At 39.3% G+C, this 15,198-nt stretch overlaps 1 protein-coding gene across 6 annotated transcripts in view; it reads left to right on the forward strand.

The window, feature by feature from the left end:
* Positions 1–15,198, forward strand: part of ryr2a (ryanodine receptor 2a (cardiac)) — a 167,779-nt gene that overhangs the window by 100,956 nt on the left and 51,625 nt on the right. For all 6 annotated transcript variants that reach the window (XM_034859532.1, XM_034859531.1, XM_034859530.1 and 3 more), the window contains 11 exons: positions 784–865; positions 1,975–2,105; positions 2,970–3,097; positions 3,465–3,657; positions 4,665–4,747; positions 4,870–5,027; positions 6,484–6,571; positions 8,431–8,523; positions 9,505–9,675; positions 12,719–12,778; positions 14,133–14,267. In XM_034859532.1, the coding sequence (XP_034715423.1) occupies positions 784–865; positions 1,975–2,105; positions 2,970–3,097; positions 3,465–3,657; positions 4,665–4,747; positions 4,870–5,027; positions 6,484–6,571; positions 8,431–8,523; positions 9,505–9,675; positions 12,719–12,778; positions 14,133–14,267 (1,322 nt within the window). The remainder of the gene's footprint in view (positions 1–783; positions 866–1,974; positions 2,106–2,969; positions 3,098–3,464; positions 3,658–4,664; positions 4,748–4,869; positions 5,028–6,483; positions 6,572–8,430; positions 8,524–9,504; positions 9,676–12,718; positions 12,779–14,132; positions 14,268–15,198) is intronic.

The following is a 15,198-nucleotide window of genomic DNA, read 5'->3' on the forward strand; positions in this document are numbered from 1 at the left end:
TGCCTTAATCAAAAAAATTAGGAAAATCCAACCTTAAGGACACAAATTTTCACTGTGAGTGAATAATGTATCGTAAATAAATAAATATCCTAATATACAAAGGGCATAAGTATACACCCCCTATGATAAATTCCCATAGAGGCAGAAAAAGTTTTATTTTAAAGGCTACTTATTTCATGGATCCAGGATACTTTGCATCCTGATAAAGTTCTCTTGGCCTTTGGAATTAAATCCCCCCCCCCCCCCCCCCCCCCCCCCCCCATATCATAACATACCCTTCACCATACCTAGAGATCGGCATGAGGAACTTTCCATAAAATCATCTCTCAATGCAAATCAAACCAGTTATTAGGCTAATTGAAATAACACCATTCCAATATCTAGGTATAGTGAAGGGTATGTGATGATGGGGGGGGGTATTTTAATTCCAAAGGCCAAGGGAATTATCAATATCAATAGTATCCTGATCCATGAAATAACTGGCCTTTAAAAATAAAAATGTCCCTGCCTTTATGCTAATTTAACATAAGGGGGTGTATACTTATGCATCCTGTATTTTAAGGAAGAAAATTCATTACATTATTACATTATATTAATACATTATTCATTCACAAAGAAAATTGGTGTCCTTAAAAGGTTGGATTTTCCTAAACGTTTTGAATCAAGGCATTAAGATACATTTTTTTATTCCTCTTTTTAATCAACTTTAGCATGGGTGTGTAAACTTATGTAAGCCACTATGATGTAAACTGAAAACTTTTTGATTAACCTCTCTTCTTCCAGTGGATGATGTCCAGGTTTCCTGCTACAGAATCCTCAACAGTCTGTACTGTCTGGGAACTAACAAAAGCATCTACGTAGAGAGGTACAGTATACACAACCAGGGGTTGTTCCAGTACCTTTGATCAACAAGTAATTTAATATAATTGGCCGTATCCTACACCACTGTTGCCTGTCTGTTTAAAATAACGCCAAATATCCAAAGACAGTGTTTTTCTCTGTTCACTCAGAGCAGTGCACCGCTCGCTGTAAAGCCATAAACAAGGCGGACAAACATTAATTTCACCTTTTATTTTTTTCAGGCAAGTCATTAAGAACAGGTTCTTATTTATCATGGCAGCCTGACAAATGACAAAGCCACTTAGGGAGAGGGAAGGAGTGCTAGAAAATGAAATGCATTAGAAATACATACAGTTTAAGTGACATAAAATACAATTTAAAATACAACACAGACAGCATTAAACATGTATACTGAGAGGAACACACAGGTACATTGTTGAGTAAGAGAGGGAAACAAATATTTAGCTGGGAAATTGGGATGTGGAAAAGCAACTGCATATGTCTGTAAACAAGGAAGATATGACAGTTTTGAATTATTAAATGAAAATTAGTTGGTCCAGTTTGATAATCTTTTGCAGAGCATTCTAGAAATCAGAAGAATAAGTTGAACAGGTGAAGATTACGCTGTAGGTAGCCCACCGGTTACAAAGAGGCTCAGTAGAGAACGAAACAGTAACGTGCTGCAGAGCCGGTGTTTTTAGCTGAGCTGGACCAGAGTATTCGGTTAAAACAGACCGGTGAGGCTCTTCTGATCTCATTGTTCTCTCTGAAGTAAGCTGGAAGTGGATGTAGCCCCGTTGTCTTTTATGTGTAGTGACTCTGTTTGAAAATAGCCTTTGCAATGTGGTTACTTAGAAGCTATTTGGCCTTGTGTGCTCTGATTAATTTAGCATGTAGTTATCACACCAGCCATATTTATGTTTTAATGAAAACTCAACTCCTGGCTGTTTTGAAAGAAGGAAATAATGAGAGCAACTAGCTGTGTAGTGGATAGAGACTGTTTTAAATAATTTGTAGAAATAAAATTAAAATTTGAGAATTAAATTGTAGTGTGGTGTTGGCCAATGAAAAAGATGAAATATATTATTGATACTGAAAATAATAATAATGCAATCCTTATTCTCTCTTCTCCAGACAGCGTCCAGCATTAGGACAGTGTTTAGCTGCCTTCTCAGCAGCCTTTCCTGTTGCATTTCTTGAGCCTCACATCAACGAGTTCAACAGCTTCTCCATCTACAACAGCAAAGGAACTAAAGACAGAGGGGGTACTAATGGTTTTTTTGTTGAAATGTGTAGCTGCTCTGTGTAGTTGAATTTTACAAATATGCATGGGGGCGAGATTACAGCACGATATGAGCCCTTAGGTAGTCTTATCCTCTGAGAGTGACATTCTCACACTCTGTGTGCAACTGAGCACATTGTGTGATTATTACCCTGAGATTTTACAGTACTGAGGTCACAGGACATAGCGGTGACGTTAAATCATCTGTTTCAAGCAACGCACCTAGGGCACTGTCTATTTGCTGGATTGTTCCAAAGTAACCGTTGGTAGCTAACGTTAGCAGATAAGCCTGTTGACAACATTGTTCATATTTATGCACAATGACAAATAAAGCAAACTTGCTAAAAAAGGTGCTACACACTGTTTTCAGATAAAATTACTGTTGACGTTGAAAAAAACGTGTGTGTGTGTGTGTTTTAATTTATATATTATTTTATTGCTATTACCTGTTTTCATACATAGGCATACAGACGTTTAGTTTGCTAAATATATCACTTTTTTGGGGGGGGTTTTGGATGTGACAAGAAGGAAATGGTTCTTCCACAACATTATGAGGTGTGTGTGAATTTCCCACACCAGGATTAATTTATATAGTGCTATTTTATAGTAATCGATTATCTATTCAAAATGTTTTATGTAAAATTTTCTTTTGAAGAAAAGATAGAAAATAAATATTTGTGTGTGTGCTGTAAATTGGTTTGAATAAATTAAATCGAAATTGGCTAAAATTGATATTGGCAGGTCAGACTCAATGAAAAATCAGAAATTGGAATCAGCCTATAAATTGTAATCAGTACAGTACAGTATACTGTATATTTTTTAAGTGCATTCTCTTTCCACCTCTCAGCTCTAGGTCTTCCAGGGCAGGTGGGGGAAGCTTGCCCTTCGATCCCAAACTTAGAGAAGTGTCTGGAGGAGATCATGGAATTGGCAGAGGCTGGCATGAGATACACTCAGATGCCCCATGTCATGGAGGTAAGATATATACATAACAAGCCTAGCTGCCCACTGTATTAAAATAGGTAAAACCCGGAGGAATAATTTACCCATATTGATTAAAACTCAACTTAAGCCTACCTTATCAGTCTTTTCATTTTTACTCACTGAATCTACAGCTAGACCTTTATTAAGTTATGGAGTACTCCGGTGGAAAAAAAGCCAGACATTGCTGATTGGAAATTTAATGTTTGATGTTAAGCCTTTCTTGATTGAGACCAACTAGCTCATATAATGTTTGTATCTGTGTGGGTTTAGTATCAAACTGTTAACAAGAACTGTACAAAGTAAGTGGTTGGTCTCATCATAGTTTAACCTGAAAAATGTATTTTTCCTTTTTCTGTAGGTGGTGTTGCCGATGTTGTGCAGCTACATGTCTCACTGGTGGGAACACGGCCCAGAGAGCAACCCAGACAAAGCGGACTACTGCTGCACCTCTGTGACTTCTGAACACATGAACAATCTGCTGGGAAACATTCTCAAGATCATCTACAACAACCTGGGAATAGATGAAGGGGCCTGGATGAAAAGACTAGCTGGTAAACATGGCTCTGTGTGTTTAGGTGTAGTTGTGTGTTTAATGTTCTGTCTCTGTGACTTTACCAAAGTATGTTTTGATATTTTCTATATCTAGAGACTTCAGATACAGTACTGGGGAGCTACTAAGGTCTATATAAAAGAGACTTCAGATACAGTACTAGGGGACTACTAAGGTCTATATAAAAGAGACCTCTGATACAGTATTAGGGGTCCACTAAGGTCTATATAAAAGAGAACTCAGATACAGTATTAGGGGTCCACTAAGGTCTGTATAAAAGAGACTTCAGAAACGGTACTGGGGGACCACTAAGGTCTACATAAAAGAGACTTCAGATACAGTATCAGGGGACCACTAAGGTCTATATAAAAGACTTCAGATACAGTATTAGGGGACCAGTAAGGCCTACGGTATATAAAAGCATCCAAAGAGCACCATGTCATACAACCTTTAAAATGTAATTTTTTTTATTGTGTGGTATTTTATTATTTCTTTCACTAGTGCAAATATAATTTGCCACACATGTCAAATGCCACGATGTCAGAGACACCGGAACTCCTGTAGCAAACTGTGTTGCTTTTGGATCAGAGCCAACAGAGTGGTGGTGCTCTGGGTCCTCCACACGGTGATTAGACACCAGTCTTATAATGTGATTGAGGAAATCCGGGAATTGTTTTAGACTTTTCCGGATTTTGAAATCTGACAGGGTTTTGTTTTTTAACTTTTTTTTAATGTTGTGATATAGGTATTACATTTAATTCATAATGGTCTTAAAAAAAGCAATGCAAAACAATTGCATTTGATGAAAGTTTTCATTATCTCTTTTGTTAATTAATCTGTTTTTAAATAGAATTCAAGTTAGAATTAAAAGTTCTAGAAAGTTTTGAATTGCCACCATTTGTCAGTCACCTTGACACACACAGGCACAAACTGAACAATATATAGCTAAAGGAAAATTCATTGATTTATGCTTAATCTTTGGACCCCATCTCTGTCCCTGCTATAAAGTCTTCTCTCAGCCAATCATCAGCAAGGCCAAACCCCAGCTGCTCAAGACCCACTTCCTGCCTTTGATGGAGAAACTAAAAAAAGTGAGTCCCTCCCTTTTATCATGTAAAGTTAGATTGTTATATAGCTCAATAGAATATTGGTGGACTTAAATAACACTTACATCGTATCCATAGAAAAAGCTGTCTATTAATGTGTCCTGTAGAAAGCAGCGGTCGTGCTGATGGATGAGGAACACAGCAAGGCAGAGGGGAGGGGTGAGATGTCAGAGACAGAGCTTCTCATCATGGACCAGTTCACCATACTGGTCAGAGACCTGTATGCCTTCTACCCTCTCCTCATACGATTTGTTGACTACAACAGGTACAGTGCGCTGATTGGATGGCTCCACACTTTTCCACACATTCTTGAGCATTGCTTTTGAAAGAACAAATATGAATTGAAAGTGACCTCCATCACTTTCAGTCTGATCAACTACAATAATGTGATACTCGCCTATATGTCGTGCAGATGTTCTGTATAACTGCGGTAAGCTGCATATTTGTTAAAAAAAATAAGGATACAGATATGGAAACAAATAGTCAGTGTCTACAACATAAGTACTATGCTAAAAGGTGCCCTATGGAGTTTTTGAACAGACGTTAGGATTATATCCAGTGTCGTCTTGCATTGCCAGACCTATCTCGACAGCCTTGCGAAGGAGGGTCTGGCCTTATTCCTTAATCCTGGATAGGAGAAAAACATGCTCTGGTTTATTGTCATTTATTAGTCGAATAAACACATACAAAGTATTTTAAACCTAGCATTGTTTACATCCGTGTTTACTAGCTTGCGGTCTTCTTCTTTCCTGCCTCAGTTGGCACATTGCTGCATATCTTTGCAGGTTACCACCACCTGTTGATTAGGGTTGGGTACCAAGACCCGGTGCTAAAAGGGCACCGGTGCCTAAACAACTGGTATCTACCTGACCTGGCTTATTTTGGTGCTCTAAAATGCCTCCGCTGCGCCGTGATACTCCGAAACAGACGATACAGGCAACAGAAGCATCGCTGCATGTGACGCTAGTTAACACTACACTTGGCAACAGGTAACGCAAGCCTAACGTTAGCTAGTAGCTTGCTTAAACACGGTTAAAATGCTGACAGGTAAAGGGTGTAAAGTGTGATTTTATTTCACTGTCCAACACTGGGACGAACAAAGGTCTGCAGTTAAACACACAAACAACGGTGCGTTTTCTTGAGACTGGTAAGCCTTGTGGTGCATTTAAAGGTCTGGTTAAAAAAAAAAATTGGTTTGTTTTTGTGGTTTACCAGCAATTTACTAGTGAAATAAGTTATTGTTATATGTTTTTGAACACAGGACCTTTGCAATAAACAAGCCGTTCTTTGATTGACGGTCTTTTTTAAGATTATTTTTTGGGTATTTTTGGCCTTTAATGACAGGGCAGTTGAAGAACTAAAAGGGAAGAGAGGGAGAACGACATGCAGCAGAGGGTTGCAGGTCGGAGTCGAGCCTGGGCCCCCTGCTTTAAAGAGTAAACGTCTATATATGGGCACCCGCTCTACCAACTGAGCTATACAGAAACCCTTTTATTTTAGTCACTGTTTTAGCACCAATATCGGAAAAAACCCTATCGATACCCAACCCTACTGTTGATCAGCAGGATATACCTGCGTATGCGTCTGTGTCGTTCTATGTGTGTGTATAAGGAACAAACGGGGCACTCTCGTTGAAAAACTGCTGCATAGAGCTATTAGAGGTCTGACACTCCACCTTTAAGCAGTGGCACTATCACTAAACTGCCTTAATATCCTGACAGGGCCAGATGGCTGAGGGAGTCCAACCCGGCGGCTGAGGAGCTGTTCCGTATGGTGGCCGAGGTTTTCATCTTCTGGGCCAAGTCTCATGTAAGAAATCACTGAGGAGGATGCAAAGAAACACAATAACATGCTGCTGATTTAAAAACGTCACTGTGAGAGGTAGACAAGGTAGCACTGGACCAGATCTAATTGTACGTGTAACAGAGTCATTTTGTGTTGGGATTTTAAAACTGCACTTATTTGTGTTTTTAATAATTAATATGGACTAGCTGAAGAGGACTGGTTATGCTGCTGATGCCACTAATATATCTGGGCCCAGGGACAATGTGGGATCTGCACCTCCACGCGTCTAAACTGCTGATTCTATCACCATAAATCTCAACAGTAGAAGAGGAAAGGTCCGGAGTGCTCAAAAGTTCAAACAAATAATAAAGGGGCTCTTTGGAAGGGAACACAAGAGATCACTAAAGAAGGTCCAAGGCACTTTTCTGGCAAAAGTTAAAAAGCCTTTATTTAGATGGCTATTTCTGAAATAGTCATCTAAATAAAGTATTTTTAAGTTTTTACAAGAAAAGTGCTCAGGACCTTTCTTCTTTTTTGATATCTTAACAATACTAAAAATCTACAGCCATGCTAGCAGCCCTGACAATGCCAACATGCAGATTTTTAGCCGTTACAGTCTTCAACATTTTAGCTTAGCAGGATTGTGATATAATGTAATTTTATTTAGACAGGGACAATGTACAATTAAACATTAACTTTGTATAAAAGAAGGAGAGATGCATTGTTCAAGGTTACAGTACAGCTGAGGCTGAATGGGAATTTTTGACCTGATGATGGCGCTAGACAAAAAGTCAATTCATCCTGAAGGTAATGGTAAAAATCTATGCCTGATTTCATGGCATTCCATTAAGAAGTTACTGCCACATTTCGCCTTAAACCATAAATACCCTACCTGCCGGTTGTGCTAGAGGGAAAGTCAGGTGAGCACCAAAGTCAGTAGTTTTTCTTTAAAGATAATTTTTTGGTTATTTTAGGCCTTTATTGACAAGACAACTGAAGACATGAAAGGGAAGAGAGAAGGGGAATGACATGCAGCAAAGGGCCGGTGCTCAGAGTTGAATCCGAGCCCGCTGCGTCAAGGAAAAAAACTCTATTCTGCTCTAACAACTGAGCTATCCGGGCGCCTGAGTCAGTACGGTTAGACTTCTGGAGATCTTAAGTGTCTGTACATCATTTATTTGTTGAGATTTTTCAGACCGGACCAAAGTGATTTACCACTGAACTAACAGACCGTCAGAGATTGCCATCACTTAAAACCACCAAGGGTTGTAGTAAAGGTCCCATAGGGTAAAAAGTGGGATTTCAATGTCTTATTTGATTATAATATGATTATAGACTTTAAGCAAGTTGAGGTGCTATATAAATGCTGTGAATATATCAAAATGCAATGGAGAAATGCTCACAGCCCATATTTAGAAACTGTGCCTTTAAACGAGATGTCAGGACTTTCGTAAGGTTGTGATGTCGAAGACATTTTTGTGTTATTCATTTGAACAGCTATCCAGAATATGAAGGCACAGAAAAGTGTCCTGTATATTTAGGGATTAAATATGTTATCAATGAGTATGTAAATCAGGATTACAACACTATATCAGTCACCCACAGAGGGTTTTCTAAGCCGAGAGGAAAAGGCTAAACTCTTATTCAGTAGCTGCTTAGCAGAACTTAACCTCACTCCAAAAAATCAAGTTACACTTGTGTACAGCATGTAATCTTAAATGAACAGGATGTGGAGGTCATAGTTTTTCACTTGTCACTGACCATCACAATGTATTTACACATCTTACTTTCAACCCAAGGCTCTGAAGCTAACACAGCATCCGACAGCACAACAGTATGAGCGTGGAGTGATAAATGGTTTCCATTTGGTCGTCTTTCTGCAGAACTTCAAGAGAGAAGAGCAGAACTTTGTGGTCCAGAATGAAATCAACAACATGTCCTTCCTCATCACTGACACTAAGTGTAAGATGTCAAAGGTATGGACACATGGATCGGAATGAAACAAGGTTTACAGTGGGGCTTGAAAGTTTGGGCACCCCAGGTGCTGGATTTTATTTCCATCATTCACACTTGTGATGTAACAAGTGATGTAACAAAACAATTGCGTCTGCAAAAGTTTGGGCACCCTGCAGAGTTAATACCTTGTACTGCTCCCTTTGGCAAGTATCACAGCTTGGAAACACTTATTGTCACCAGCCAAGAGTCTTTTAATTCTTGTTTGAGGTATCTTTGCCCATTCTTCCTTCCATAGGTCTTCCAGTTTTTTTAGATTTCTGGGCTTTCTGTCACGCACTGCTCTTTTAAGGTCTATCAATAGATTTTCAATTATGTTGAGGTCAGGAGATTATGAAGGCCATGGCAAAACTTTCAGTTTACACCTCTTGATGTAATCCACCGTGGATTTTGAGGTGTGTTTAGGATCTTTATCGATTTGTAATAGCGGCCCTCTGTTTTACTTCAGCTTTTTCACAGATGACATCAAGTCAGCATCCAAAATTTGCTAAAATTCTATTTTATCCATTTTTCCTTCTACACGTGAAATGTTCCCTGTGCCACTGGCTGCAATACAAGCCCAAAGCATGATTGATTCCCCCCCCCCCCCCCCCCCCAAAAAAAAGTTCTACTTTAACCTCATTGGTCCACAGAACTTGTTCCCACAATGCATCAGGCTTGTTTATGTTCATTTGCAGACTTAAAATGCTGTTTTTTGTGGTGAGGACGTAGAAGAGGTTTTATTCTAATGACTCTTTCATGAAGACTTTCATGAAATGTTTCCATCTTTTCTTAACTTCTTTGTGCACATTAATACAAATTTTGACCTGGGGTGCCCAATCTTTCGAGCCCTACTGTAAACGTGTTTGTATCAGTGCACATTTAGACATTAGGAAGAGCATAACGTCACACTTAGTAGACCCGTGTGTGCATTCCTTGTCTTCTGATGTTTGACTTTCCCTCAGGGAATAGTTTCGGACCAGGAGAGGAAGAAGATGAAGAGGAAGGGAGACCGATACTCGATGCAGACGAGTCTTATTGTTGCCACTCTGAAGCGCCTGCTGCCTGTGGGACTTAACATCTGTGCCCCCGGTGAACACGAGCTCATCGCACTGGCTAAGAACCGCTTTAACCAGGTAGGAGAAACCGCACTTTAGTCTATTAGAGTATGGAAAGTGCTTTGTTTTCTTACATAATACACTACAAAGCAAGGTCAACATGCCCTGGATTTATATCTGTTACCCCGCTTCGCCAAACCTAACAACTGCAGTCCACTACAAGGTAGTTATTAACTTGTTAAATCAACCCAGGTTTTCCCAATCCAGCAACAAGCACGTTTAAATAAAAGGAGCAGTGTTTGCACCATATGACCAGGGGTGTTGCACATAATTCTGGGACTAATGGATGAGCAGATTCTGTGGGCCCCCTTCCTCTTGGTCCATCTCGCTAAAGCATCTTTTAAAATGCATTTCCCTCTTGTGTCCTCTCCGCATCTTTCTCACTATCATTAAAGCAACCTTCATTCCCCTTGCTCCCTTCACTTTCATCATCTTCTATTCCCTCATCTTGCTCACTATGTACTACACGACAAGCAAGACAATCTCTTTGACACATACAGGATTGATATTTTCCTCTTAGCCTGCTTATGCTACAAATGATTGCAACTTTTTGAGAGCTCACGTTGTCTCACATTTTCAACATTAGGAAATTATGAGGGATCTGCCACTGTTGCACTCTCTGTAGCTGTTTCTGAAAATAAGGGGGACTAATATTTCCTTAAAGGTGCTCTTTGCGATGTTGGGTGACGTTACTTCTTTTTGATATTTTAAGTATTTTCAAACAAAACAAGACTTGCTTGCCCCTCCCTGCTCGTCATCCCGCCACCTATCCCTACCTTCTGTGCTTCTGCACACTAACACCCCTAGCCCTCACCCCCAAATCCTTCTCGTTGGTAATTGTCTGTAATGGTTTGTTGTGCAAGTTGGCACAGTTTGTTTTTGTTGCCGTTTGTAGACCCTGGGTTTTCTATAAACCACGTCTTTTTTATAGTGTGTTCTGGGGACAGGCAGCTAGCAGATAGTGAGGAGATGTATTTTAAATTGTGTTCAAGGGACAGTCAGCTAGCAGATAGTGAGAATATGTTTTTTACGGTGTGTTCAAGGGGACATGCAGATAGTGAGGAGATGTTTTTTACAGTGTGTTCAGGGGATAGGCAGCTAGCAGATGGTGAGATGTTTTTTTAAGTGTGTTCTGGGGACAGGCAGCTAGCAGATAGTGAGGAGATGTTTTTTACAGTGTGTCCTGGGGACAAGCAGCTAGCAGATAGTGAGCAGATGTTTACTGTATATGACAATAAAGGTTCTAGCCTAAAATCATTGTTACATCGCTTAGAGCACCTTTAAGCTTTGCTAGGTAATGTTGATAGATATAATGTCATATAACATTGTAGCCATGATGCTGATAATAGTTTATGTTCCGGCCTATAATATATATCAAGCTGGATTCCTTGCTGTAAGCCTTCAATCTAAAGAATTATTAGCTTGACCTCTAAACACCAAGCCATTTCTGAGCGTTTTTTGCTCCAACCATGGCCAGAAGCAAGAATAGATCCTAAATGTCTTTTGAGCAGTATAACACAGTTACAATGGTACAAAAAGGAAACATTTATTTTACAAAAATAAAAAAACTGTTTGCTAAGGTTATAGAACATTTCCCTAATGGCACCAATTTATATACAATACAGGAAACATAATTTTGGCTGCACATTATTCACACAACAAAATATTTATATTTTCCCTAACTTTACACTAGCCAGCCTGCAGTCTGTGGGCTTTGGTTTGCAGTCTCACTCATGGATTAGATGAATTTTTGTCATATAGCTAACATCACACAGTAAATAAACATGTCTGCAGCCATTACGCTAAAGAAGCATAGAGTTTTATTCATGCAAAAATCATGCAAGTGGTTGATTTTCTGCAAATATTTCAAGATCGACATTTAAAATGCGAGGTTTTGATAGAGTAGTAGTTTTTAACTGAACTTTGGAGCTATTGTTTCTATGAGATTTATTCTTGGACATTTGTGTATTCGACAAACACATTTTTTTAGCTTATTTTTATGGTGAGTGTTGTTGGCAATATTTTATACAAAACATACTTTTTCAAAATTCAAAATTTCTGCGTCATTAATATTAGCTTGAATAGTTGTGATTCTGCTCCTTGCCTTTCTGTTGGAAGAAACTGTTGTTTTCCCTCACTTAGCTTTCTTTCCCTTTCTTTTTTTTTTGTGACCCCGAGATTACTTTCTTGAAGAACGTTGCTTTGTCAACTCAAGGCACGTTGGCACGCATCAACAGAAGACCAGCAGTCACTTGGCTCAGATCATGTCAGGTGGACTAGAGCATTTTGCTTCTTTTTAAGAGGTAATAATGGTCTCGGAGAGCCTCCACTATTTTTATTTTGGGGGCAATACAAAATTATGACATTACTTGATTGGAAATAAAACATTGCAGAATATTATCATAATTATTATCATTAGTATAGGTAATCCGTCCCAATCTATTACACTTGTGCATTCCATAAACCTTTGTTGTGGTAGCCTATTGTTTCTGTTGCAACCATAGCGGTGGTAATCAATTCTGGGAGCAAATAAAAAATAAATTTAAAAACCAATGTGTTGCATCGACACTATACGGCTTAAGAAGAAGAAGAAGTAATTGCCTCTGCTGACAATCTATATCCCAAAGATACCCATCAGAGAATGCCAACTGGGTTGTTGGTGTCTAAATGTTCTGGCTCTTCTGAGCGCACCTCTCTCTCTCTCTCTCTCCACCCACCAAGCTCTGCCAGATCTTCTAAGAATGGTGACATTTTGGCTTTTTCCGTTTCCTTTATTGTGTTACATATCATTTTTGTTCAAGTTATAGGTTTAAAAAGTAAAAATGCCCAAAGGGACTTACCATCTCCAACAGAAAACACTGTAAACAAACGGCTCCAAAAAGCTCTGTTGTAGTCCAGCCTTTACTTCAGAGACAAACATTCTTCACTTTGTAACGCACGTTATAATGCTCGCCTAAGTGCTAACATGTCACGCCCTCATACTCTCCTTCTGACTGGCTAGTAGTCCTTACTAATGGTTAACTTTGATTCACAATGGAGCGTACATTTACTCTGTTCACAGAAAGACACAGAGCATGAAGTACGAGAGATCATCAGGAACAATCTCCATTTACAAGGAAAGGTAAGAATACTTTGAGCTTTAATAACACAATCAATCTACTGCAGTAGGATAAACTGAACATGACGTCATGCTTTATATTTACACAACAGATGAATTAAAAAGGGTTGGTACTAGGGATGTCACAAGAATCGATACCTTCTGGTTCTAAAATGACAAAACGCGACAATGCCCATTTTTTAATGCACCATATACCCCCTTTGCGACAATGCCAGCGTTAGCGGCACTGGTTCTGCGCCTCTTCCGGAACTGATGGGGGCAGTATACGCTTCGGAGTGTTCCATTCGATACATTCAGAAGTAGGAGGTCACGAACAAGTGGCCGAAGTCACCCCCTTCTACTTCCAGTACATGAATGAGAATCTGTGGAGATCAGATTCAACCTGTAGCATATTCTGTTACAAAATATGATTCTACCCAACCAAAAAAATGCCCCCCCTCTCTTGGCTTCAAATAACTCACCAATGTCGGCAATGGCCGCTGAACAAGCTATACATTGTAAACAGATAACCAGTAACGTTAGCGGCGTTAACCAGGACACATCGGGATCACTTGACTGGCTTTTTTGTTTAAGCAAGTAACCAACTCGGGTACTCTAGCTATATAATTCAACGAAAGAGACGAGGCAGGATATAGACCTATTAGTTATTGTTTTTTTACCTAAACCATTTTTATTTTCAAACTTTTTTAGCATAAGCAAGGGTTACAAGAAAGACGGCTTTGTATTTATCATTGTCTGTCTGAAAGTGACATTACCTGTTATTTATTTATTTACTTATTAATTTATGCATTTATGTTTCTGTGGCTTTTGTTCATGTATGACAAGTTTGGTTATAGTTGGACAATTAATGGGTTATAATAGTGTTGTAACTTCTGTAATATGTTTTCTTTATTCTTTATTTTTTGCAAAGTAGAGTATGTTGTGTGGACATTGGAGCGGAAGCTGTGAATTAAATTACTCTGGTGTTGTGTCATTCTGTGTGGACACACATCAATAAAATATCATTCATTCATCTCGTAACGGCTCCAAAATTTCGTTCACTATCTACCTCAAATCCACCAAATGTATATTTGACCTGAGTGCTTATAGAGGTGCACAGCCGTGAGGCCGTTGAGCTCAGTTGGTAAAGCAGGCGCACGTGTACAGAGGTTAATTCCTCAATGCCGAAAGTCCAGGATTCAAATTCAACCTGTAACGGTTTAACTGCGTGTCTTCCCTGTCTTTCTCCCCTTTTGTGCCTGAGCTATCATTAAAGGCGTAAATGCCCATAAAAATCTTTTTTTTTTTTAAAAGGGCACAGTCTCGACAAACATTTGAATAGATGTCCAAAGTGACTGTATGTGTGTGTCTTGTACAGCTGGAGGACCCAGCTATTCGTTGGCAGATGGCTCTATACAGAGACCTTCCTAATCACTATGAGGACACCTCAGACCCAGAGAAGACTGTGGAGAGAGTCCTGGAGATTGCTCATGTCCTGTTCCACCTAGACCAGGTGTGTTTGTTTGTTTGTGTGTGTATGTTATCATATTTGAGTGGATTTACTATACACATGTGGTCCTCCTGAAGAAGACCAGCTTTTATCGGAGAAGCTGGAAGCTGGCCTGCAGAAGAGCTAATGTGATTGGTCATTTTTAAAGTTGCCCCAACTGCAAAATTAGACACAAGCATGTCTGTTGTTTGAAGACAATGATGTTTCCAAATGCCCTTTTACATCGCCAGACCTTCCTCCACAGCACTAAGGAGGAAGGTCTGGCTAGTCCACACAGCAGTCAAGGTTTGTGAGAAAAACGTGCTCTGGTTATTGGCATTTATTATTAACCAATCACAATCGTCTTGGGCGGTGCTAGGCCCAGACGCAATAACGGTGCCACTGAAAATTATCCTCGGGAAGGTTTGGTGGAACATGTGCTTGTTCAAAAGTTGTTTTAATCGTGCAACAGAAAACTCAGATTGAAAAGATAGTCTAGCTAGCTGTCTGGATTTATCCTGCAGAAATCGGAGGAGCAGTTACCGTATTTTCTGGACTATAAGTTGCACTTTCTTTCATAGTTTGGCTGGTCCTGTAACTTATAGTCCGGTGCAACTTTTATATCAACATAATTTAACATGTTTTTAAATTTCAATTCCTAATGAAAACCGTCTATAGCCACGAGAGGGCGGTCTCGGCTTGTGACAACTACATGCTGCTCCTAAAGACAACTGTTACTTCTGCACGCCCTGGTAGTGTGCTGTTGTTTAGTTGAATAACTGTTAATGTGTTATGTTAACATACCGGACACCTACTGTATTCAGCCTATTGTTCTGTGTTACAAATGTCTGTTCTTGGTCTAGGATTTTTATTTGGTCTTGTATTTTTATTTGTATTTAATTTTTAATTAAATGGGACTTATGGTCCAGTTCAAATTATATGTTTTTTTCCCTCT

The sequence above is a fragment of the Etheostoma cragini genome, chromosome 21, assembly GCF_013103735.1.
Source record: "Etheostoma cragini isolate CJK2018 chromosome 21, CSU_Ecrag_1.0, whole genome shotgun sequence".
In the NCBI taxonomy this organism is placed as follows: domain Eukaryota; kingdom Metazoa; phylum Chordata; class Actinopteri; order Perciformes; family Percidae; genus Etheostoma; species Etheostoma cragini.